General features: G+C 36.8%; 1 protein-coding gene across 2 annotated transcripts; it reads left to right on the top strand.

Annotated features, from left to right (window-relative positions):
- The first annotated feature begins 447 nt into the window (after window positions 1-447).
- Window positions 448-24,185, top strand: LOC101212911 (putative BPI/LBP family protein At1g04970). Of its 2 annotated transcripts, none has more exons than XM_031889261.1 (8): window positions 448-556; window positions 940-1,399; window positions 21,655-21,794; window positions 22,169-22,496; window positions 22,572-22,682; window positions 22,910-23,155; window positions 23,320-23,445; window positions 23,621-24,185. In XM_031889261.1, exons 2-8 carry the CDS (start codon window positions 998-1,000, stop codon window positions 23,816-23,818), a joined length of 1,551 nt encoding a protein of 516 aa, XP_031745121.1. In that variant the 5' UTR covers window positions 448-556; window positions 940-997; the 3' UTR covers window positions 23,819-24,185. The 2 variants fall into 2 exon arrangements, with proteins under 2 accessions (XP_031745121.1, XP_031745120.1); XM_031889260.1 differs by lacking the exon at window positions 448-556 and adding an exon at window positions 604-820.
- Window positions 24,186-27,678: the final 3,493 nt, after the last annotated feature.

The raw sequence follows: 27,678 nt of genomic DNA, 5'->3' as shown, positions 1-27,678 counted from the left end.
CACTATGGTGGTCTTAGTCATTTTCAATAAGTCTTCCTTAATCATATCTTCTTACATTTATGATCATTTCCATCTAGACGTGATAACAATAGAAAATATATAGGAAGAAGCTTAATTTAAACAAAAATTCAAATAACAAACAAGCTTTCGTTTTCAATTTTGTGTTAGCATAAGTATTTAACATAATCAAATATTTAAAATATTAGAAATTTAATTATATGTCTAATGTATAAGCTATAAAATTTATTATCAATGTTAAATTAACAATTTCTTTTACAATAAAAAAATGTGAGAGTAAGAATCCCAATATTTAACCTTGGATGGAGTGTAATTATACATAGGTTGATCATTAAACTATCTTCAAATCAATCCACAATGATAAATCTTTAACATTTTTTTTATTTTTAAAATGCATATTTCTAAATATATATATATATGTATACAAAATCAAATGGACAATTGCCTTGCCACAATATTTCCTCCCTCCATCTTCTCCGATATTGCCACCGTGAAAGCAACTAATTTTGAGATTTGAGAAATGAAACAAATTTTTGAGGTACCCATTGCATAATTTAATCCATTTTTGGAATTTGTTTTTGTTATTTTCTTTAAAACGAGAGAATATTTCTGTAGTTATCTATGGCTGATGATAATCATTGCGAGTTTGATCAATTATCCAATATTCAATCACAAATTTGTTTTCATCTTCCTTTTCAATTTCCCACTGCAAATCCATATTTTCAATTCTATTTCAAGATTGCCAAAACCATACTCTTCTTCTTCCCCACTTCATGATTTTTACAGATTTGAAGCTTTTATGGTTGAATTTTGAAACCCCATTTCAAATATCATCTCACCCAAACCACTTTCTCCTTTGATTTCTTAATATTTCAATTTCTTCGCTTAATTTCTCATCTGGGTTATTTCTAATTTCCGCAGTTTCCTCAAAATCAGAGAGAAATCGACTAGCAATCGAGCTGTGTTCCTCTTCTCTGATATGGGTTCCGTTTTGAAGTTCGTACTCTTTTCGCTTCTATTAGCTTCTGCTTCCTCCTATTTTAATTCTAGTGAAGAGGGTTTCATTTCGATGGTTGTATCTCAAAAGGGTCTTAACTTCATCAAGGATTTCTTGATAGAGAAGGCCGTTTCTACCATCATTCCGCTTCATTTGCCCGATATGGAAAAGACTGTCAATATAGTTCTTATTGGCAAAGTTCATGTAGTTCTTTCTGAGATAATCATTGGCAGCTTCGAGGTTGAATCGTCAGATATTCGGATTGGCGAGACGGGTGTCAATATAGTTGTTACAAAAGCCACTGCTAATATGAGTATGAAATGGCGATATACATACAACACTTGGTTGTTTGAAATTTCTGATGAAGGAGACGCTACTGTACAGGTAATTCAGCTACTTACTAATGCTATATGCTATATAAAAATATAAGAGTATTGACGCATCTTATCAATTGCTTTGGATATTTGTGAGATTTGGTGACTTGAATGTTTGGAGATACTTAGATGACTTGAGTTCAAGTCTCATTTAGAAAATTTCGTAACTTATGATCGTTTTTGTTGATTGGTGTCGGATGTGCGAATGATTTTGGATTTGTTGGATTAGCAGGGTAGGCCATGAGGATAACGAGCGTTGACACCCCTATTGTTCAAAGTAAAAGAAAAAGAAAGATATGATCTTAACTCTGGTCTATCCTGATGCTTGGCCATGAACTTGATATATGTATTTAAATTGTTTTTGGGGTGTAAAGTTGTAGGAATTGTACAATTGAGAGGTTAAAAAAAGCTTATTGATATTTAGGAATCATCACTGGAGATAGATATTCAACATTGGATGTCTGCTTTATCTTTTTAGGTCAATCTTAGAGTTCATCAATCAGATTTCGACCTGTATAGTTAGAATATAGTCCGATTCTATTTATAATTAGACTGTGGAAGTGATAATAGACTTATGGTTTAATTCTTTTGATTCTTTTTGGACTGTGGTTCAACACACAGCCTCTTGGTGGAGTACGAATTACACCAAACACTTTTGTAATTATAGCCTTTCTATGATTTTCAACAATTGGAAGGCCATTATGTCTTAGTTCCTTAGCTTCTTCCGGGGAGGGCCCTCTCATCCCTCGCCCTTAGGCTGTTCTGTTTTGTTATATGAATATACTTGTCTCTTATCAAAAAAAATAATAGACTTATGGTCATGACAGAAATGGCCTTCTTTCATTTATTATTACTAATTAATCAGAAGAGAACATGTGTTCTTGTCTGGCGTTGCAACTATTATGAGCATTGCATTTTATTGGACAAGAAAGTCAAATCTTGAAAAGGAAAAACATATAGAAAGAATAATGAAATCGAGAAACTCTGTCCTGAGGTCTGGGTGGCATAATGATAGGCCTCCAATTATATTTAAATAGTATCGTAGGGAAATGTCTATGTTTATGAAAAAGGGGAGTCATCAAAAAGTATTATGGATAAAGATAGTTAGGAGTTAGGAGGTTATGAGATCTTGGAAGTTGTTTACAGTTATTGGATTGGTTATTTAGTACAAGTTACATATGTGTGTAATAAGTATGGTGTAGGTACGTTATGTGTGTCTTAGTTCTCTCAAAAGTGGGAGGAAGGATATGGTATATGGTATATTGTAAGCTTCTGTTGTATAAACAGTGTTAGATAAATAACATTTATATCTATATTTTGGTACCTATCACATAAGTGTGGTATGGCACCTAACGAGCCACTTCACCATTGTAGATACAACAGTCAACTGCATTAATGTTGAAGTATCCACCTTCATGTTTCACCAGATTCTTAAGAATTTATGCAATCTCCTTGCGGCCAAATTTTTTGTACTCACCTTGTAGATGCTTTGTTCAGATCCTCTTGCACCTTAATCATGTCCATTTATCGGAGTTGTTATTCCATCAGGCTTTTTCCTTGAGATTCATTAAACTGGCACATTCTACCTTCCAGACTGAAATAGTTGAATATTTGAAAATATGAGATTTGTTGATTAGATATTGTAAACTGAACTGTGGCTTGGTATTTGGAGACGCAATGGTGAAATTAGCTATAGCATTCTTTTTATTTAGGAAAGTATTGGCATTTTGTTGAAATAAGTAATATGGATGAATTACATGTCTCCAGCTGAATAATGATTTGGAAGACAATAACCTACTCTCCAGCATTCTGTTAGGTATCTCAACCTGCAAACAGAAATTATACCCCACATCAATTCCCAAGAAACAGAACAAAGCTCTTCAGAGATTTACTTATATGCTGTCAGGCCACCTATCATATGGGCAGTACAGTAGGAGGGGGAATAAGGGGAGTGCACGTGTAGTGGGTAGCATTGGTGCTAAGATTGGGTCCCACAGTTAGTTAGGAGTAAGAGGAGGTATAAATAGCAAAGCGGGGTGAGTGAGTCAGGTATGAAAATTGTGTGAATCATTTATCAATTCCTTGAAAAGATAGGAAGGGCAGAGGGGTGGGTAGTGTTCTTGTTATTCTTCTTTACCTCTTGTACTTGCTTGGGTTCAAGGATTGATACTCTGTCAATTCTTTGTACTTGTTTCTCTTGATCTTTTGAATAATACACAACTTCAGTTGGTGTTCTATCATATGCTCCAAGGGAAAAGTACAGAGAAGTCATCAAGAACAATTAGAAAGATAGAAAAGAGCACTTTGCAACCCGATACTTTTTAGAGTGTTGGAAATCCTCTCCCACAAACCACCACAAAATATCTCTACCCCCTAACTCCTTAGTAAAACCTCTCTTAAATCCCTCACTCCTCACGGTCCCCACAGCCTCAGCAAAGCACATCCCAGCAGCTAACTAACTTCCTCCTTCATTGGTGATATTTTCACCCTCCTTTCTCTTCCTACCCCTCTGTTAATTGTGCCCAATTGGAGGCCTTACACTTTTTTTTTTTGGTTTTCTGGTCATTTTCCCCCCAAAAGTAGAAGATTTGAATGTTATAGTTCTGCTATTATCATAAAATGCAGAGTTAATCTAGAAAGAGATTTTTCTCTTATTATTTTCTTCTTATTTTTTAGGGCAAAATACACTTTTGGCCCCTGAGGTTTGAAATAAGTGTCCATTTGGTCTCTAAGATTTTATAATTGGCACTTTTAGTTCTTGAAGTTTGAATAATAGTTTTAAATAGTCCCTAGACCTATTTGACCGTTAGTTGACTTAACGGAATATTGATTGGATTGTTAAATGTTGAGGTGGACTGGCTTAGTTGTTAATTTCACTCTAAAATAAGATCATTTGGAAATTTATTAGGTTAAAATTTGAGATAATTAATTTTGAAAAAATGTTCTTTTTTTGTCGCTTAATTTTCCTGAATCTTCTTTTCCTTCAACAAACCACTATGAACAGAAGATTGCCCGTTTAGGGATCACATTCCTCTGCACTAAACCAACATCCAAATTAGCTAAATTTTAAAGTTTGCCTCACAAATTCTCTTTTGCTCTTGTTAACGAAAAGAGGAAAAATAGTCCGAAATAAGAAGAAAAGTGTTGGGCAAGTTGGGTTCTTATATAACAATGGTGAAAAGAAAAAGGATTAACTGAATAAGGACCTGAAAGGTGGATCGGTGGTGTGTCCGACAATATTTGTCTTGATTCTTGATGCATTTGGAATCCTTGGATGAACCAAAGTTTGGAAGAAGAAGATTGGGTTAATGGGCTGATAGAACACCAACTGGAAGTGATCTTTATTCAGTGGAATAGCAGAACAAGTACAAAGGACAATTCCTGAACAAGAACGAAAAGCTTAAGAAGAACAAAGATAGAACTACCCTTCCCTCTGCCTTTCATATCTTTCAAGGAATAGACAAATGATTCAGAAAATTTTCCTCCCCACTTACCGACCCCCCTTCGCTCTTTAAACCTCTCTTTTCCTCCTAACTAACCATGGTCCCAACCTTGGCAGCCACACTACCCATTACGTGAACTCTCCTTTTTCCCTCTCCTACTATATTGCCTATAATGGGTGGCCTAACATTACTCTCCTCCAAACTCACCTTGTCGTCGAGATGAAAATCAAGAAATTGTTGCTGAAAATCATCACAAATCTCCCAAGTAGCCTTATGAGGCAGCAATCGTTTCCAGCTAATCAGTACCTCCCACAGCCCATCGACAGATACTTACGATATCCAAACACCTCCTTCGGCCATCTACTCATGATTTGCAGACACGCAAGGGATTAGCTGATGTACCTCTGAATGCTTGCCCAACACTTTTTTCAATTGTGAAACATGAAACACTGGATGTATCGAGGCAGATGGGCTAAGTTCACAGGTCCAATCCTCTCCAGCATTCTATAGGGCCCAAAAAACTTTGAGGATAGTTTCTCATTTCTTCTTTTCCACAACAAAACTTGCCGGTAACTGGTAAGGACCGATCTTAAAAAACACTAAATCTTCGACCTGAAACTCTACATGCCTTTGTTTCATATCAGCATACTTCTTCATCTTCTCTTGAGCAACACACAAATGGTCCTCCAAAGCTCTTAGAGTCACATCCCTTTCCTTGAGCTGTTGATCAAGAGTAGAATTGGGAGTTTCTGATTCTCCATAATAAATCAGCGGCGGTGGTAAATGTCCATACACGACTTGGAATGGAGTAACTCCAATGGAAATCTGATATGTTGTGTTATACCAATATTCAGCCCAATGCAACGAAGACAACCACTCCTTAGGTTTTTCTCCACAGAAATAATGTAAATATGCCTCACTTTAGTCTGGGCATCTGATTGTGGATGATAGGCTGAGCTTCGGTGCAATTTAGTACCAGCCAATCTAAACATCTCACGCCAAAAGTGATGTAATATAGAATAAAGCTATGGTTAAACAGCTGTAGTTAGTTAGTAAAACAGTTTAAACAGTTAAACTGTTTAACAGTTAAGATTGTTTCATAAACAGTTATTTCAACTACTTGTAACTACTTACAAATTTTCAATAAATACCCCTTATCTTAGCTATTATTGGCAGAGAATTCATTTGAGAAATTAATCCCAACTTTGAATTACATCAAAGTGGTATCAGAGCAGCCCCGATTCTTGGACGGATGGCTGGCCGGAGAGGTAACAACCCTGCCGCGGGGGAACACCGTGCACAAGAAGAAGCGGAGGAAATCACCGCCCTCTCTCCAAGGACAACAAGAGTTCGCTTGCTGGCTGTTGAGGAATCCTTGGGAGATCTCCATAACAAATTTGATAGATTGATGGAAAGAGTTGACTTGTTAAGCCGAAGAAAAGAAGACCCACAACCTCCACCACGGATCGAAGCCAACTTCCAAAACGACCATTGTTTCGGTGAAGCAAGAGGCCGGCGAGCAAGGGAAAACTTTAGAAACCTACACCACCAACGACACGGCAAAAGGAGACCAGCCCAAGATTATCAAGAACCTCTTCCAAGAACTTCAAGATTGGAGTTCCAATGATGATGAATGGCAAGAAAGTCCAATAAATGATCATAACATAAGGTTTTGGTCACATGTTGATGGTAGGAGAAAAAACACCAGCCGTTGGTATAAACAAGAAAATCAATTGTACTTCCATAAACAATGCTGGAATTCTGATTCAAGTGATTCGGAAGAAGAATTTCAACATTCTAATTTTGGCCATGTCCGATTTTCTCAAAGAACCTATCATCACCCAAATTGGAAAAATGATTCTAGTGACTTCGATAATGTTTCTAAAACAGTTTGGGACAAAATAAGAAAGGGACAATATCAAAAAATGGCCCAACGATCCAATCAAACTAATTTTCCAAGAAATCATCCTTCATTGGAGAAAAAGACTCAGCATGTAGATCAACCGTCAATCTATTTGCAAGAGTCCAAGAACAGATTGGTTTCATATACAGAAGAGAAGACAAAGAAATCACGGTTGGAAAATTTTCAAATAGAAAGTCATGAAGATAAAATTGAAGAACAAGAATTTGAAAATGTTAACTTGGAAGTGGTCACAAGTGAAGAGGAATCCAACAAAGAAGATGAAAAAGAAGTATCAAACACCGAGCAAAAGATCAACGACACATTGGTTGAGGTGGAAATGAATCTTCAAATCGTCAAAGAACTTGAAGCGAATAATAAAGAAAATGTGATTCTGGAAGGATTTTCTTCAAAAGTTTATTATTTTGAAATTGATTCTTTGAAGACGGCTTTAAATGAGATTGAAGGGAACGTCTTTTTTGGGTTTATGGCCGATGGAGAGATTCATCTTTTAGTGGCCATATTTGATTTTTGTCTCGATTTTATCCCTTCGATCACAATATTTTTGTCCAAAATGTAGAAGGTTGGTTTGGTCATACTCCATTGCACCAGATGGATTTCAACTTTCATGACAAACTCGGGACGAGTTTGATGCTAAGGGGGTGGAATGATGTAATATAGAATAAAGCTATGGTTAAACAGCTGTAGTTAGTTAGTAAAACAGTTTAAACAGTTAAACTGTTTAACAGTTAAGATTGTTTCATAAACAGTTATTTCAACTACTTGTAACTACTTACAAATTCTCAATAAATACCCCTTATCTTAGCCATTATTGGCAGAGAATTCTGTGGGACCCCCAATCATACATACGTATGTTAGGAAGGGTAAGAAGGGAAATTCACCAACAAGTAATGAGAGAGAATGAGTGGGAAGTAAGAGAATGTGCAGGTGGGTCCCACTGGGGAGGAATTTGAGGGTGAGTATAAATAGAATGATTGGGAAATAGGGATAGGTATCTTTTTTGTTAACCTTAGAGAAAAGAGAGGCGGCAGCAGCCGTAAAGGGGAGGGGGTATCCTTCTTGTAAAGGATGCTGGTATGTTCTTATTATTTACTGTTCTTGCTTTCATTTCATATTGTAGCTGTATCTTTTGGCTATATACATAAATAAAGAATCACAGGGGCTGTCTCTGTTTAGCCATTGTTGAGTGTTTATTTAAAAAGTGGGTTAGAATCCTGACATTTGGTATCAGAGCCTAACAACAAAAAAAAACTGGGTGTTGTTACGCGTCGCATGGCACAAAGACAAATGGAGGAACGAATGGAAGGAACCGAGAAGGAGCTGTTGAGCATGAAAGAAATGCTACTGGAAATGAAGAAATCTATGGAAAGACTGACGGAGGAACTAAGAAAGAATCATAGCTATAAGAAAAGAGATGAATCCGGAACATCTGATGGATCCAGCATGAAGTTGAAAGGAAAAGTAGAAGAATCGGAAGTCTGTAATGAGATAAATGGAAATAATGGGGATCGAAGTAAATACAAAAAGTTAGAAATGCCTATGTTCTTAGGTGAAAATCCTGAATCCTGGGTATATAGAGCAGAACATTTTTTTGAGATCAACAACCTGCCAGAAAACGAGAAGATCAAAGTGGCTGTGGTCAGCTTTGGGCAAGATGAAGTGGACTGGTACCGGTGGACACATAATAGGAAAAAAGTAGAGTCATGGGAAGACTTAAAAGGGAGGATGTTTGATTTTTTCAAGGACTCAGGGCAAACAAGTCTAGTGGCACGCTTGATTAGGATTCAACAAGATGGATCCTACAGTGAGTATGTGAAGAAATTTGTCACATATTCAGCTCCTCTCCCTCACATGGAGGAAAGTGTGTTACGCGATGCCTTTCTGACCGGTCTGGAACCCAATCTTCAAGCAAAAGTCGTTAGTCGTTACCCTCGAACATTGGAAGATTGTATGAGGGAGGCTCAACTAGTCAATGATCGGAATGTAGCAATGAAATTGACTAAGACCGAGGGCAGGACAGTGGAACCAAAGAAAAAAAGAAGAGTATGCAGGAAAAATCCAAGATGGAACAGACAAAGGCTACATGAGGAGGACAGATTTTCCCATAAAACAAGTAACTATACCTATTAAGGGTAGTTATCAAAAAAGTGAACCTCCTATCAAACGACTTTCAGACGCAGAATTCAGGTCCAGATTGGATAAGGGCCTATGTTTTAAATGCAATGAGAAATATACACCAGGGCACAGATGTAGAGTGAAGGAAAAAAGGGAGCTGATGTTATTTATCATGAATGAAGAGGAGAGCAAGGAAGAGGAAGGCAAGATGGAAGAGGAACCAGGGGAAACAGTGGAATTAAACCATCTGGATTTTGCTGAAGGGGAGGAAATAGAATTGAAGACAATCCATGGGATGGCATCGAAGGGAACGATGAAGCTGAAGGGAAATATAAAGGGCAAAGGAGTGATAGTGCTGATTGATAGTGGAGCAACCCATAATTTTATACATAACCAGACAGTAAAGGAAAAGAACTTATATTTGGAAAAAGGTAACCCGTTTGCAGTTACAATTGGAGATGGCACCAAGTGTACAGGCAAGGGTGTTTGCAAGAGAGTGGAATTGGAACTACAAGGGGTTGTGGTGGTGGCTGATTTTTTTGCTATTGAGTTGGGAAATGTGGATGTAATATTGGGTATGCAGTGGCTGGATACAACAGGCACCATGAAGATACATTGGCCATCTCTAACAATGTCCTTTTGGTTAGGCAAACAGAAAATTATTTTGAAAGGAGATCCATCCCTCATCCAAGCAGAATGTTCCCTGAAAACCATTGAGAAAACGTGGGAAAATGAAGATCAGGGTTTTCTGTTGGAATTCCAAAAGTATGAAGTAGACACGGATGTGGAAGTGAAGCAGGCAATGAAAGGGGACGAGGAAGAGATTCCAATGATTAAAAATCTGTTACAACAGTATGCAGACATCTTTGAGGATCCAAAAAAGCTGCCCCCTAAGAGAGAAATAGATCACCGTATATTGGTTTTACCGAACCAGAGGCCCATCAATGTCAGACCATATAAATATGGTTATGTACAGAAGGAGGAAATTGAGAAATTGGTGGTGGAAATGCTGCAAGCAGGTGTGATACGTCCCAGTCATAGCCCTTACTCCAGCCCTGTTTTATTGGTCAAAAAGAAAGATGGAGGGTGGCGCTTTTGTGTAGATTATCGGAAGCTCAACCAAGTGACCATATCTGACAAATTTCCTATCCCAGTGATAGAAGAACTGTTGGATGAATTACATGGAGCCACGGTTTTCTCAAAACTAGATCTGAAGTCCGGTTACCATCAAATAAGGATGCAGAAGGAAGATGTTGAGAAGACCGCGTTCAGAACACATGAGGGTCACTATGAATTTCTGGTAATGCCCTTCGGTCTTACAAACGCACCAGCCACCTTCCAGTCCTTGATGAATCAGGTATTCAAACCTTTTTTAAGAAGGTGTGTATTGGTATTCTTCGATGATATACTTGTATATAGCAAGGATATATCAGAACATGAGAAACATCTAGGGATGGTATTTGCAGTGTTGAGGGATAACCATCTATTTGCAAATAAGAAGAAGTGTGTCATAGCTCACTCCAAAATCCAATATTTGGGGCATATAATTTCGAGTAAAGGAGTACAGGCTGATGAGGAGAAGATCAAAGACATGGTGAAATGGCCTCAGCCGAAAGATGTCACGGGTCTGAGAGGATTTCTGGGATTATCGGGCTATTATCGTAGGTTTGTGAAAGGATACGGAGAAATTGCAGCCCCTTTGACCAGATTGTTGCAAAAGAATTCTTTTGCGTGGGATGAACAAGCAACCGTAGCTTTTGAAAAATTAAAGATGGCCATGACTACTATCCCGGTGCTAGCACTGCCGAATTGGGATCTACCTTTTTTAATCGAAACAGATGCTTCAGGGACAGGATTGGGAGCTGTACTTTCACAGAATGGTCACCCCATAGCCTTCTTCAGCCAGAAATTGTCGATCCGAGCTCAGGCCAAGTCCATTTACGAAAGAGAACTGATGGCTGTAGTATTATCAGTGCAGAAATGGCGTCATTATCTATTAGGAAGGAAGTTTACAATTATCTCAGATCAAAAGGCATTGAAATTTCTCCTTAGAACAGAGGGAAGTACAACCCCAATTTCAGAAATGGCTGACCAAACTGCTGGGATACGATTTTGAAATATTATACCAACCTGGATTACAAAACAAAGCAGCAGATGCCCTTTCTAGGATGGAATATCCGCTGGAAGTAAACTCCTTGACGACAACTGGCATTGTAGACATGGAAGTGATAGACAAGGAAGTCAACCAAGATGAGGAATTACAGAAAACCATTAAAGAATTGAAACAGAATCCAGAGGGAATTAGCAAATTTAGCTGGGAGAATGGGAAACTGTTCTACAAGAAGAGAGTGGTATTATCAAAGAAGTCGTCAGTGATCCCACATTGCTGCATACATTCCATGACTCCATCTTAGGAGGACACTCGGGATTCTTGAGGACATATAAAAGGATGAGCGGAGAGCTGTACTGGGAGGGAATGAAGGCTGATATAAAGAAATATGTGGAACAGTGTGAGATTTGTCAAAGGAACAAATATGAGGCCACGAAACCAGCAGGAGTATTACATCCACTTCCTGCTCCGGAAGCCATACTAGAAGAATGGTCAATGGATTTCATAGAAGGGTTACCGAAGGCAGGGGGAATGAATGTGATAATGGTGGTGGTAGACAGATTGAGCAAGTATGCTTATTTCATCACTATGAAGCACCCTTTCACAGCTAAACAAGTGGCGACGACATTCATTGAAAAGATCATCAGCAAGCATGGGGTTCCAAAATCCATAGTATCCGACAGGGATAAAGTTTTCATTAGTCATTTTTGGAATGAGTTATTTACAACTATGGGAACTAAACTGAAAAGAAGCACGGCGTTCCACCCACAAACAGATGGACAAACGGAAAGGGTAAACCAATGTCTGGAGACATACTTGAGATGCTTTTGCAATGAGCAACCTCAAAGGTGGCATAAGTTCATTCCATGGGCTGAACTGTGGTATAACACTACTTTCCATTCATCCATACGTTCCAACCCTTTCAAGATTGTATATGGAAGGCAACCACCCCCAATTCTATCCTACGGAACCCGAAAAACTCAGAATGATGAGGTAGAAATAATGCTCAAAGAGAGAGATCTGGCATTGAACGCCTTGAAGGAGAATCTTCACTTAGCCCAAAACCGCATGAAGAAATGGGCAGACACCAAAAGAAGGGAATTGAAGTTCAAGGTGGGTGATGAAGTATACCTAAAGCTCAGACCTTATAGGCAGAGATCCTTAGCTCGGAAAAGGTGTGAAAAGCTGGCACCAAAATTCTACGGGCCTTACACAATCATTGAAGAGATAGGAGAGGTGGCCTATAGATTGAAACTTCCACCAGAAGCGAGTATTCATGATGTGTTCCACATCTCACAGTTGAAGCTCAAGTTAGGTAAGCAGAAGGTTGTGCAGCAACAGCAACCTATGTTGACAACAGATTTCGAATTACAACTATGGCCAGAACAGGTATTGGGAATTCGCTGGAACAAAGAATTGGGAGCTAACGAATGGCTAGTCAAGTGGAAGAATTTACCAGAAACTGAAGCCACATGGGAAGCTGTCTATCAAATGAATCAACAGTTTCCCACATTCCACCTTGAGGACAAGGTGAATTTGGAACCGAGGGGTGTTGTGAGACCCCAATCATACATACGTATGTTAGGAAGGGTAAGAAGGGAAATTCACCAACATGTAATGAGAGAGAATGAGTGGGAAATAAGAGAATGTGCAGGTGGGTCCCACTGGGTAGGAATTTGAGGGTGAGTATAAATAGAATGATTTCAATAGGGATAGGTATCTTTTTTGTTAACCTTAGAGAAAAGAGAGGCGGCAGCAGCCGTAAAGGGGAGGGGGTATCCTTCTTGTAAAGGATGCTGGTATGTTCTTATTATTTACTGTTCTTGCTTTCATTTCATATTGTAGCTGTATCTTTTGACTATATACATAAATAAAGAATCACAGGGGCTGTCTCTGTTTAGCCATTGTTGAGTGTTTATTTAAAAAGTGGGTTAGAATCCTGACAAATTCATTTGAGAAATTAATCTCAACTTTGAATTACATCAAAAAGTTAATGAGAAACACCTTATCATGGTCCGAAACTATGGACCTTGGAAATTCATGTAATCTCACCACTTCCTTGACAAAAACCTCAGCTACTTATTTTGCTGTATAAGGGTGTTTCAAGGTAAAGAAATGTGCCTACTTACTCAATCTGTCCACCGCTACTAATATCACATTGAAACCAGCCGCCTTTGGTAACCCATCAATGAAATCCATAAAGATGTGGCTCAATACAGCATCCGGAATCTCTAAAGGCATCAATAAGCCTGCTGGAGACAACGCCAAGGACTTAGGATGCTGACATACGACACATTTCTCACAATATTTCTTCACATCACCCTTCATACCTTCCCAATACAGCTCTCCCTTCAGCCGTTTATAAGTCCTAAAAAATCCTGAATGTCCACCAAACACAGAATCGTGATAAGTATGTAATATAGTGGGTAATAACGCCGAGTAATCACCACTCTGCCTTTCTACTTCAACACACCCTGCTGTAAAGAAAAGTCAGCCACACACTCCTCATTCTTCTTCAATTCTTCTATTATTTCACTCAGTCATGGACCCTTCTCCAGCTCTTCTTTAATTATGATCAATTCCAGCAAAGCAGGAGCCGTTAATTGATTTAAATGCATTGAAGTCATTCTAGAGAGTGCATCAGCAACCTTATTCTCCAACCCCGGTTTATAGATTACCTCAGACGTATAACCTTAACAACTTAGCGATCCATTTTTGATGTTGAGGTTGAATAACTCGTTCCAACAAAAATTCAGAGATCGTTGATAAGTTTTTACCACAAATTTCCTGCATAACATTTCGGTCTCCACCTTTGCACAACTAACTCCACTGCCATTAACTCCCATTCATAAATCGGTTTAGCCGATCCCTCACGAACAAAGTGTGACTAAAATAAGCAATTGGCCTCGTTACTTGGATCAACACTACTCCAATCCCATTGCCAGATGCATTAGTTTCAATCTCGAAGGGCAAATTGAAATTAGGTAATGCTAGCACTGGCAATGTCATCATAGCATTCTTTAATTTCTCAAAAGCTTCTTGAGTCTCTTTCGTCCACTCGTAAGCTCCCGCCTTCAACAATTGAGTCGAAGGGGTAGCCACGTTACCATAATCTTGAACATATCACCGATAATAACCAATTAGACCAAAAAATCCCCGCACTTCCCGCACATTTGTCGGTATTGGCCATTCCTTTATTGTTCTAGTTTTTTTCGGGTCAACTTTCACTCCTTTTCTCGAACAATATGCCCCAAATATTATACTCTTGCCCGGGCAAAGTTGCATTTCTTCATGTTTGCATATAATTCATTTTCCCTCGGGATCTTGGTGTGTAACCAAAGCCTAATCTTTTTGTTTGAATCAAATCTTATTTCATCAATGTGAGAGGAGATGTTTATTTATGGAGGAAATGTAATACAAGTTAGTTATTTAGTAACTAACTAAGTAGTTGTAACAATTATAATAGCAAACTATAATAGTAAACTAGTAAGCCAATAGGTTTAAGCTATTTGAATTGCATCATTCCATCCCCTGAGCATCAAACATGTCCTTGAGTTGGGGCTGTCATGTAAGTTGGAATCTATCTGAAGCAACAGAGTATGACCAAACCAACCTCCTACGTATTGAACAAAAATATTATGATCGAAGAGATAAAATCGAGACAAAAAATCAAATATGGCCACTAAAAGATGAATTTCTCCATTAGTTGTAAACCCAAAAAAGATGTCTCCTTCAATCTCACTTAAAACCATATTCAAAGAATCAATTTGAAAAGAATTAGCTTTTGAAAAAAAATATTCAAGAATCACATTTTCTTTGTCATTCGCTTAAAGTTCTTCGATGGTTTGAAGATTCATTTCCACTGCAACCAATGTGTCATTGTTCTTGTTCGATTTTTGCTCGATGTTTTTCTTCTTTTTCATCTTCTTCATTGGATTTTTGTTCACTTGTGTCCATTTCCAAATCAACATTTTATCTCGTTCTTTAATTTTATCTTCATGATTTTCTATATGAAAATTTTCCAGTCGTGATTCCTTTGTTTTTTCTTTTGTATATGAAATCAATTCGGTCTTGTACTCTTGCAAATGAATTGATAGTTGATCTACATGTTGAGTCATTTTGCCCCATGAACGTTGATTTCTTGGAAAATGGGTTTGATTGGATCGTTGGGCCATTTTTTGATATTGTTGCCTTCTTATTTCGTCCCAAACTGCCTTAGGAATATCATCAGATTGAATCAAATTTTCAATTTGAATAATGATAGGTTCTTTGAGAAAATCGAGCATGGCCTAAATTTGAATGTTGAAATCCTTCTTCCAAATCACTTGAATTAGAACTCCAACATTGTTTATGGAAGTAAAATTGATTTTCTTGTCTACCAATTGCTGGTTTTTTCCTTAAACATCTTATTTGATCGATAGTAGTCCATTCTTGCAAAATCTTGAAAGAGTTTGGGTAAACTTCTTGATACTCTTGATTAGGTCTCCTACGTTCTTGAGCTTCAAACTTCCTTTCTTGATGAATTTGTTGGTATTCTTGGAGGGAGTTCTTGATAATCTTGAATTGGTCATCTTCTTTCTTGCACTTCAAACCTTCTTTCTTGATGATTTCGCCCCACTCTTTGAAGTCCAGCTCCTCGAATGCCTTGAACAAATTCTTGATGTTCTTCATATACTGTTTGAGGAGGAGCTAAACTTTCTAGCCATTGTAAGACTTCTTGAAGTGTTGCTTGTATTCCCTCCACCGAAGCCTCCAAGGACAGCAAGCGTCATGAGGTTGTTCTTGGAGAGAGGATGAGAGTTATATCCAGCCTCTTGGTTCTAAGCAGGATGCTCCGCTGCTGTCGGATTTACTCGTCGGACAGCTATGGATCTAAGAGCTTTATGGTGCTCTAATACCAATTGGTGTGTAACCAAAGCCTAATCTTTTTGTTTGAATGAAATCTTATCTCTCAATGTGATAGGAGATGTTTATTTATCGAGGAAAATGTAATACAAGTTAGTTATTTTGTAACTAAAGAAGTAGTTACAATTATAACAGTAAACTATAAGAGTAACTAGTAAGGCAGTAGGTTTAAGCTATTTGAATTACATCAGATCTCTAACACCAGCTCCAGATGTTGCAAATGGTCTTCTAAGTTCTGACTATAAATCAGTATGTCATCAAAAAATACCAAAACAAATCTTCTCATATAGGGCTTAAGGATTGTGTTCATCAAAGACTGGAAAGTGTATGAAGCATTGGTCAAACCAAACAGCATTACTAGAAACTCATAATGGTCTTCATGAGTCTGTCAGGATTCTAACACACCTTCTAATAAAACACCCAACAATGGCTAAACAGAGACAGCACCCTGTGATTCTTTATTTATATATATAGCCAAAAGATACAGCTACAATATGAAATGAAAGCAAGAACAGTAAATAACAAGTGCATACCAGCATCCTTTACAAGAAGGATACCCCCTCCCCTTTTTTGGCTGCTGCCGCCTCTCTTTTCCCAGAAGTTTGGTCAGCCATTTCTGAAATTGGGGTTGTACTTCCCTCTGTTCTAAGAGAAATTTCAATGCCTTTTGATCTGAAATAATTGTAAACTTCCTCCCTAATAGATAATGACGCCATTTCTGTACTGATAATACTACAGCCATCAGTTCTCTTTCGTAAATGGACTTTGCCTGAGCTCGTATCGACAATTTCTGGCTGAAGAAGGCTATGGGGTGACCATTCTGCGATAGTACAGCTCCCAATCCTGTCCCTGAAGCATCTGTTTCGATTAAAAAAGGTAGATCCCAATTCGGCAGTGCTAGCACCGGGATAGTAGTCATGGCAATCTTTAATTTTTCAAAAGCCACGGTTGCTTGTTCATCCCACACAAAAGAATTCTTTTGCAACAATCTGGTCAAGGGAGCTGCAATTTCTCCGTATCCTTTCACAAACCTACGATATAGCCCGATAATCCCAGAAATCCTCTCAAACCCGTGACATCCTTTGGCTGAGGCCATTTCACCATGTCTTTGATTTTCTCCATATCAGCCTGTACTCCTTTACTTGAGATTATATGCCCCAAATATTGGATTTTGGAGTGAGCTATGACACACTTCTTCTTATTTGCAAATAGATGGTTATCCCTCAACACTGCAAATACCATCCCTAGGTGTTTCTCATGTTCTGATATATCCTTGCTATATACAAGTATATCATCGAAGAACACCAATACACACCTTCTTAAAAAAGGTTTGAATACCTGATTCATCAAGGACTGGAAGGTGGCTGGTGCGTTTGTAAGACCGAAGGGCATGACCAGAAATTCATAGTGACCCTCATGTGTTCTGAACGCGGTCTTCTCAACATCTTCCTCCTGCATCCTTATTTGATGGTAACCGGACTTCATATCTAATTTCGAGAAAACCGTGGCCCCATGTAATTCATCCAGCAGTTCTTCTATCATTGGGATAGGAAATTTGTCAGATATGGTCACTTGGTTGAGCTTCCGGTAATCTACACAAAAGCGCCACCCTCCATCTTTCTTTTTGACCAATAAAACAGGGTTGGAGTAAGGGCTATGACTGGGACGTATCACACCTGCTTGCAGCACTTCCACCACCAATTTCTCAATTTCCTCCTTCTGTACATAACCATATTTATATGGTCTGACATTGATGGGCCTCTGGTTTGGTAAAACCAATATACGGTGATCTATTTCTCTCTTAGGGGGCAGTTTTTTTGGATCCTCAAAGATGTCTGCATACTGTTGTAACAGATTTTTAATCATTGGAATCTCTTCTTTGTCCCCTTTCATTGCCTGCTCCACTTCCACCTCCGTGTCTATTTCATACTTTTGGAATTCCAACAGAAAACCCTGATCTTCATTTTCCCACGTTTTCTCAATGGTTTTGAGGGAACATTCTGCTTGGATGAGGGATGGGTCTCCTTTCAAAATAATTTTCTGTTTGCCTGACCAAAAGGACATTGTTAGAGATGGCCAATGTATCTTCATGGTGCCTGTTGTATCCAGCCACTGCATACCCAATATTACATCCACATTTCCCAACTCAATAGCTAAAAAATCAGCCACCACCACAGCCCCTTGTAGCTCCAATTCCACTCTCTTGCAAACACCCTTGCCTGTACACTTGGTGCCATCTCCAATTGTAACTGCAAACGGATTACCTTTTTCCAAGTATAAGTTCTTTTCCTTTATTGTCCGGTTATGTATAAAATTATGGGTTGCTCCACTATCAATCAGCACTATCACTCCTTTGCCCTTTATATTTCCCTTCAGCTTCATCGTTCCCTTCGATGCCATCCCATGGATTGTCTTCAATTCTATTTCCTCTCCTTCTGCAAAATCCAGATGGTTTAGTTCCACTGTTTCCCCTGGTTCCTCTTCAATCTTGCCTTCCTCTTCCTTGCTCTCCTCTTCATTCATGATAAATAACATCAGCTCCCTTTTTTCCTTCACTCTACATCTGTGCCCTGGCGTATACTTCTCATTGCATTTGAAACATAGGCCCTTATCCAGTCTGGACCTGAATTCTGCGTCTGAAAGTCGTTTGATAGGAGGTTCACTTTTTTGATAACTACCCTTAATAGGTATAGTTACTTGTTTTATGGGGAAATCTGTCTTCCTCATGTAGCCTTTGTCTGTTCTATCTTGGATTTTTCCTGCATACTCTTCTTTTTTCTTTGGTTCCACTGTCCTGCCCTCGGTCTTAGTCAATTTCATTGCTACATTCCGATCATTGACTAGTTGAGCCTCCCTCATACATTCTTCCAATGTTCGAGGGTAACGACTAACGACTTCTGCTTGAAGATTAGGTTCCAGACCGGTCAGAAAAGCATCACGTAACACACTTTCCTCCATGTGAGGGAGAGGAGCTGAATATGTGACAAATTTCTTCACATACTCACTGTAGGATCCATCTTGTTGAATCGTAATCAAGCGTGCCACTAGACTTGTTTGCCCTGAGTCCTTGAAGAAATCAAACATCCTCCCTTTTAAGTCTTCCCATGACTCTACTTTCTTCCTATTATGTGTCCACCGGTACCAGTCCACTTCATCTTGCCCAAAGCTGACCACAGCCACTTTGATCTTCTCGTTTTCTGGCAGGTTGTTGATCTCAAAAAAATGTTCTGCTCTATATACCCAGGATTCGGGATTTTCACCTAAGAACATAGGCATTTCTAACTTTTTGTACTTACTTCGATCCACATTGTTTCCATTTACCTCATTACAGACTTCCGATTCTTCTACTTTTCCTTTCAACTTCATGCTGGATCCATCAGATGTTCCGGATTCGTCTCTTTTCTTATAGCTATGATTCTCTCTTAGTTCCTCCGTCAGTCTTTCCATAGATTTCTTCATTTCCAGTAACATTTCTTTCATGCTCAACAGCTCCTTCTCGGTTCCTTCCATTCGTTCCTCCATTTGTCTTTGTGCCATGCGACGCGTAACAACACCCAGTTTTTTTTTGTTGTTTTTGTTGGGCTCTGATACCAAATGTCAGGATTCTAACACACCTTCTAATAAAACACCCAACAATGGCTAAACAGAGACAGCACCATGTGATTCTTTATTTATGTATAGAGCCAAAAGATACAGCTACAATATGAAATGAAAGCAAGAACAGTAAATAACAAGTGCATACCAGCATCCTTTACAAGAAGGATACCCCCTCCCCTTTTTTGGCTGCTGCCGCCTCTCTTTTCCCTAAGGATAACAAAATAGATACCTATCCCTATTTCTCAATCATTCTATTTATACTCACCCTCAAATTCCTACCCAGTGGGACCCACCTGCACATTCTTTTACTTCCCACTCATTCTCTCTCATTACTTGTTGGTGAATCTCCCTTCTTACCCTTCCTAACATACGTATGTATGATTGGGGGTCTCACAGAGTCCTAAAAGCTGTCTTCTCCACACCTCCTGGATTCATTCTTATTTGATGATAGCCAGCCTTCAAATCAATCTTGAACATATTGGCCCAATTTAATTCATCAAACAATACTCGGACAACCGGTATGGAAAACTTTTCTGGAATTGTCACATTATTTAGTGCCCGATAATCCAAACAAAATCTCCAATTGTCATCTTTCTTCTTCACCAACAAAACGGGGCTTGAATACGGGTTGGTGCTTGGTTGTATAACTTTTGATTCTAACATTTCATCCACCAGCTTCTCCATCTCTTCCTTTTGCTGATAAGCGTATCAGTATGGCTGATGTTAACTGATGCTCAATACTCCTCCTTGGTGGAAGATCCTTTGGCCAATCAAACACATCTTCGAATTTAGACAATAGCGCAGGAATTGATTCAGTCATCATAGGTACCTCATCAACTTCATACAACTCAGCAAACGTTATCCCCCGTTCCATAGCTCTACACTCAATCAAAAAACCTTGGTTTGTCGGAGACCACGATTTCATCATGCTCTTCAAACTCATCCTATCCCTATTCAAGCTAGGATTCCCCCCGGCACCACACTTTGTCTCTTTGATCGAACATCATGGTCAAGTTCTGCCAGTCCACCTCTGAATGTAGCCACTGCATTTCCAGAATTACATCTACTCTCCCTAACTCTAGGGGTAGAAAACTGTTCTTTATCTTCCATTTCCTGATCACTAACTCCACTCCTTCACACACTCATTTCCCTTCTACCGCCGAGCCAGAGCCAGAGCCCAAGATTACTCCATAATTAGAAGTTTCTTCTGTGGGCAACTTCTACAATGAAACCAGTTTTTCTGAATTACAAGGGAATTGGTACCTGAATAAGAACTAAAAGCTTAAGAAGAACAAAGATTGAACTACCCTTCCCTCTGCCTTTCCTTTCAAGGAAAAGACAAATGATTCATACAATTCTCCTCCCCTCACTCACCAACCCCTTCGCTATTTAAACCTCTCTTTCCCTCCTAACTAACTGTGGATGGGCCTTAGCCGCCACACTACCCATCGCAAGTGCACTCTCCTTTTTCCCTCTCCTACTATATTGCGATATAATGGGTGAACTAACATGGGTAAAACAAGTGGTTTGTTGAAGGAAGAGGAAGATTCAGGAAACTAAACGACAGATAAAAGTCTTTATTTTCTAAAACAAGGTTTTTTTTTTCCTTTTTTTGTTTAAATTTTTATCTCAAGTTTTAACCTAATAAATGTCCAATACTTCAACTAAAAGTTGACAACTAAGGAAATCCACCTTAACACTTAATGGTCCAATCAGTAATCTATTATGTCAACTAACGGTCAAATCTAGGGGCTATTTAAAACCATTGTTCAAACTTTAGGGACTAAAAGTGCCCATTATGAAATCTTAGAGACCAAATGGACATCTACTTCAAACTTCATGGACCAAAAGTGTATTTTGCCATATATTTTAAAATCATAACTTACCAACCGGCTTGGACTCAATACTTTGATTTGCACATCTCCAAACACCACTAACTCTTACCACCAGGACACACACCCCTACAAGGGTGGGATTTTATGGTTTAGAACACTCAGCACAGTTAATTAGGAAAAGAAATAAAATTGAACAATGTGGAAGAGATGGCTCTGCTAATTGATTGCTCAAGATTTCTGAGATGCTTTGCATTTCAATTTGCAGTAATTTATAACAAATAACTCTTGCAATGTATTTTCATCATTATTGAACTCTTATTGGGGGATTTTGACTTTTAGGTTGATGGTATGAATATAGGCCTAACTGTAAGCTTAAATCAACAAAATGGAACTCTTGAGCTGACTCTTTTAGAATGCGGGTGCAATGTCGAAGCAATCTCCATACATTTACACGGTGGAGCGTCTTGGCTTTACCAAGGGTACACAACCAAAACCTATGCTCTTCTTCTGTCTTTCATGAAATCTCTTCTGTTTCAGGTTGCTTGCGCTGACTCTTGTGCACTGAGACTGGATAGCTATGCCATGTTTTATAGTTATGGTATCTCAGTTGAGGCTGTTGAGAGCTATTAGTTTCCTGTGTAGGATTGAAAGTTCCCTTCAAAAGATTCAAAATTTCCAAGCCCATCTTCGTTTTGTTTTAGTTTTTTTGGCTTGCTGGTGGGAGCTTTGAAGAAATGTGATAAAATTTGACAAAGTAGAAAACGAAATGATTATGATTGACACTAACCTTTGCTTGATCTTTCTGCATGTTGAGGTATAAAACCAGTTGGGGGCATTTTTTTTTTCATTTCAGGGTGGTCGATGCTTTTGAAGGGAAAATAGAGTCGACAGTTGAAGATAACATTTCCAAAAAACTAAAAGAAGGGATAGTAAAGCTTGACTCGTCACTGCAGTCATTTCCTCAAGAAATTCCCATAGCTGATATTGCTGCGCTTAATATCACTTTTGTGGGGAGCCCAGTGTTATCCTCTTCTTCCATTGAATTTAAAATCAATGGTTTATTCAGCCCTTCTTACAAGAAATTAGTTCCTAGCTACAACCAAGGAGAAACTGAAGATTCCATCTATGGGAAGTCGCAACACGAAAATGTTCTCAGCTCTGCTTCACAAGTTCCCTTTAAAGTGAGTTCTTGTGCATGAAGACTCCTACTTTTTCATACATGCTTCTTTCGTTAATGTTTTTCTCTTTTGCCACAGTATGTCCATGATGAAACCAAAGGCTCTGTCTACTGCAAAGATTCTGCTAAGATGATTGAGATGTCTCTACATGAACGTGTCCTCAACTCTGCTTCACAAGTTATTTTTCAAGTAAGTTTTCACAGATGATCTCTCCCATAGTTTTTTTTCCCTCCCTGCAATACCAAGTTTCAAATCACATCAATCATCACTTAGACCGTACAATAATCTTCAACTTCTATTTTAAAGCCAATTGATCTAAGGTTAATTGATTACAATGTTTACTTTCCATGAATTCACCCTTCCATCATTCCGAACGAAACAAGAAGTGCTTGTATTAACAGTTATCTTGTTTCCAGGAATATATGCACTGGATTGTGGATCATATTCCTGATCAGCACCTTTTGAACACTGCAGCATGGAAGTGGGTTATTCCTCGACTCTACCAGCAGTATCCAGATGACGATATTGTCCTAAATATTTCCGCCTCCTCTCCACCAATCTTGAGATTGCGAGACAAAGATATCTCTGCCACCATTCATGTTGACATGATAATCAATGTCCGAAACACCAGTGAAATTATTCCAGTTGCTTGTATCTCACTGGTAAGCTCGTGCCAAAGCCTTTAGTTTGAGGTTCATGTCTTCAGTTACATATATCTGGAAACGTACACAAGAAGAACTGGTCGGGCCTGTTGTTTGTAATGAGACTTTTAGATTTAGGTCTATCTCAATTCGTCAGTAACTTTTGCTTCTTATTGTTGGATCAGGAAATTACTGCCTCTTTTTTTCCAAAAATCTTGGAAAAGAATTTGGTTGGACATGTTACCATGGAAGACTTTACGTTGGCTTTGAAATGGAGCAAGATTGGCCATATCCGACTATATCTAATTCAGGTACAATGGCTTCATACAAAATCTTCAACATTAAATTCAGCATAAAGTCATGAAGAAGGATTCCTTAAACTCAAGATCTTGTGCAAATTGTTGTGAAAACAATTGGTAACATACTAACTCATGGTAGTTTTAATAATAAAGCCATTCATCTTTCTTTGATCTTAAAATTCTGCAGAAGACACTGGCAACTTTGATCAAAACAGTTTTGGTGCCATTTGTCGACTTGTATCTCTTAGAAGGAATTGCATTGCCGAGTTTTCATGGATTAGCTCTTGAGGACCCTGAAATGGTTTTCAATTCTTCAAGGATCATCATGTGTAGTGATGTTGCCTTCAGTCAGGGATTCAGTCACCATCTTGTTTACTCAAGTTAAAAAACAACATTTCTTTGTGACGTTAGAACTTGTAAATTATCTCATTCGTGTGAATAGTAGAACCAAAAGGTGATGAAAGAGGAAGCCTATTTGTTTGTAATCTCTAAATAAGCTCATGTACATAAAAAAAATGAAAAAGAAAAAGTACCCCAGCCCCACTGATCATATGCAACTAGGTCGAAGAAGCCTGTTCTCGTTCTCAGGGCGCTCATTGCTCATTGGCTGAGATCGACAAACTCAATCGTGAATGTTGAAGTTAGATTAATGTATGCAATTTAATTAGGATGTTGGGAACATAGAAGTTATGAAATTTGATAATAGAAGTTATGAAATTTGATAGTATAACAATTTGAAATGTTGGATTGCTTTTGGATGTTCTTATAAACTTTGAGAAGTTTTCAAGTTTTTTGTGGAAAGTTTTACAATTCATATAAAGACATCAATTTAGTTCTTCTACCAACTTAAAATTAATCTTTCAATTTGACATAATATTTGTAGCTTAAACATGGGTCACTTTTATCATTCCAAGTAAAACATGAAACAAAGTTCTCATTATTTAATCAAATATACCTAAAAAATGCACGTTGGATTGTAATTTTAGTTTCTAAGTTTTAAGTTACGATTGGATAAATCATAGACCCGAATAAAGATTGATTTGAAAATTTAAGCTACGGTTATAATTGTTGAAATGTTACAATTTTTTAAATGCTCTGAAATGTTACAACTCTTGCAATGCTAAATAAAATATTTAAGAGTTTAGTTTGTAACATTTCTTGTAAAATATGTAAGAGTTTCATTTTGAAGTTCATTTGAAAGTTATACAAAGCTATCTAGTATTTGTAATTAAGATTTGTACGTAGGATAAGATGAATATGATTTTAAAACCTAGTATCTATGTTTCAAACTTTGAGAGCTTTTAAGCGTATTATGCACTTATGTGTTCTTGTGATAAAATAGATGAATATTTGGGGCATTTATTAAAGTAAAGATTGATCTACCTGTGATTGTGAAGTGTGTTAAAGATCGATGGTTGATGAGAGTTACAAGAAATTTAGGGTATATCTCAGGAGTCAAATCCAACATGATTTTGAATTAATCATGTTAAGGTTTGAATTTTTCGAGTCTTGTTTTTTCAACATGATTAGGATTTGAGGCTCAAGGGTTTCGTATCATTTTACTCTAAATTTTTCTTTTTTAACATGCTCAATCATTATTTTATTTATCGATTAAGTTTCATTATTTTAAAAAAACATACGTTAGCTTTTAAATTACATTTGATTTTGAATGGGATTGATGCCTCTTTGATATTGAGATGTATTTTCCTTTTTCTTTTTTATTTTTATTTTTTATAACAATAACAAAATACATGTATGTACATACATATATATGTTTATTAATATATTTACATAGTAGTTAGTTGTTATTGTGTAATGTTAGCTAAGTTTGGCTCAATATCAAAATTTGTTTAAAGGAAAACAAACTTGTTTTGGAAACATTTTAAAGTTGTACAATATTGATCTTTAAGAACAAATGCCAATGTTGATAGTTACAAGTGAAACTTTCAAAGTCTTGAAGCCCAATTAGACCAAAAGTTTTATGGGTATAGTTTCATATAATATTAATTCAAACCCAACTGTATTAGAATAATGGAGACTTCACAATCTAACTAAACCTAAATTATTTTCATCTTGCCTTACATTCTAATTTCAATTAAGGTTAACTTTCTTTGTAACTATTTTTGTAATTTTTTATTCTTAAAAATAAATTTTATAAATATTACTCTACATCCACACCTTTCTTTTATCTTGTTACATGCTTTCTAAAACTTAAAATTGAATTTGAATTTGAGAAAGAAATATATATCTTTTGTCCGCATATAAATAATTAGTATTAATTCTAAAAACTTATTATTGGGAAAAGAAAGTCAAGAAAAAAAAAGAAAGAAAAGTTTGCTTTGCAATTAAGATGTTATATTTTAAAAGAAGGAATGAAAGAAAGAAGAAAGTGATGAATTTGATGCAAATCCCTACAACTCCCTATACAAATTTAATGAACTCCTCCTACAAACTTTAATGAACTAACCCTAATCAACTCATAGCCTTCTAGCTTTTTGCTTCCAATTTCATTTTTCAACTTCTCACCACATTTTCCTTTTTCTTTGCTTTTTTCCACAAATGCCCTCCTTTTGTCCTATTTTCTATGAGAAAAAAAAAAAAAAAAAAAAAACCCTAAAGTCTTTAAAAGAGAGAACATCTAAAACCCCAATAATATATTCCACTATAATTTATTATTTGATACATCATGATATGTTATTTTAATTCACAAATGTGCTCGTACAATTTTTAAATGTACATTTCTTTTGGTTAAGTAATATGATCAAAAGAAAGTGTTAAGGTATTTTTTTCCAACCTATCGTATTAACGGACATTTGTCTCATTTAATGCACAAATAATGTTTATGTTTAAACAATGACTAATCTATATATTTGAAATTATAACATTTTTTTCTTAAAAAATTACTTATTTGTTAATATTTGGGGGTAAATTACTCAATTCAAATGGATTGTAGGTTAATAAAGAGTATGCAGTTGAGACTAGAAAACTAAATTAAGTAGCGCATAAGTTTGTTTATTTTTTTTTAACATCAAACTAACTCGTTAGATGAAATTAGTCGAAATTCACGTAAGTTGGTTCAAACACAAATGACAAAGAAATAGTTATGTAACATGATCGGTAAAAGGTTGACACTCAAATCAACTCATTTTCAAAATTTTGATTAAAAAAAGTTTGATGAGTAGTTTTTTCAATTAAAAAAAAAAGTGGATTCTAATTAAAAACCAACTCATTAAATTTCTTAGGAAAAACTCAAGAAAACTATAATAGGGTCAATGAAAGTAGATTGACACGAATAAAGAGACAATAATATAATAAATGCACTGTGAATAAGAATCATTTCAATGTCATATAATTATAGCACATATATATAGGGTTATATATGTTTGTCAATAAAGAACCAAACAAAGGCAATATTTATTAGAGTGTATATTTAGATATAGAGATAAAGATATGCATGGTCAATTAAATTTTAGAAGCAATATATTATTTTAATATCTATGAAGGAAGGAATTGAGGAAGAGTGTTCCTAAAAAAGGATGCATGGAATTGAGAAGGTTATCATAAATGAATTTATTAATGTTTCCCAAACAAGAGACTTTGTTTTGAAGTGTATAGGGATATTCTGTCTACTAGAAGATAATGCCAAAATTTATAATTGGTTTTTCTTTTTGAAAGAGTTATTATTTTTGTTAAGTACGATAATTATAGAACATGACATATCAAATCTCTTATATCGAAAAAAAAAATATCTGATATCAATTACGGTCAAACTAAACTCAATATGATATATAATTATCTTAACGTATGATTGAAGTTTTTAAATAATGATAACCCATTGTCCATCTACATACTCAAATCAAGGAGATTCAACCTCTCCCATTCCTAGAATTACTCACTCTATTTTGTTTCTAATAGAAGAAATAGTAGATTTATATACTCAAATTTATTAGGAGAAAAAAGAAAAAAATTATTTTTTAAAATTATTATAAAAATAAGGATAATTGTAAAAATAGAATATTTGACAAAATATTTGCACTTTTGTAAAAAACGTGTAATGAATTTTGTCTTTTCGTTCTATAAAGTGTAAATAGTTTGTCAATTTTTTTTCTACTTTTGAAACAACATTTGAAGTAATTGCATCAACGGTTTAGGGTTTTAACCATAAAATAATCTCTAGTAATTAAGTTTCTTTTAACTTTCCATTTTAATTTATGCAATAAGTTTATACACTTTTAACTTTTAAAA

This window comes from Cucumis sativus, chromosome 7, assembly GCF_000004075.3.
Source record: "Cucumis sativus cultivar 9930 chromosome 7, Cucumber_9930_V3, whole genome shotgun sequence".
NCBI classification, from domain to species: domain Eukaryota; kingdom Viridiplantae; phylum Streptophyta; class Magnoliopsida; order Cucurbitales; family Cucurbitaceae; genus Cucumis; species Cucumis sativus.
This window is presented reverse-complemented; position numbering and strand designations above follow the sequence as displayed.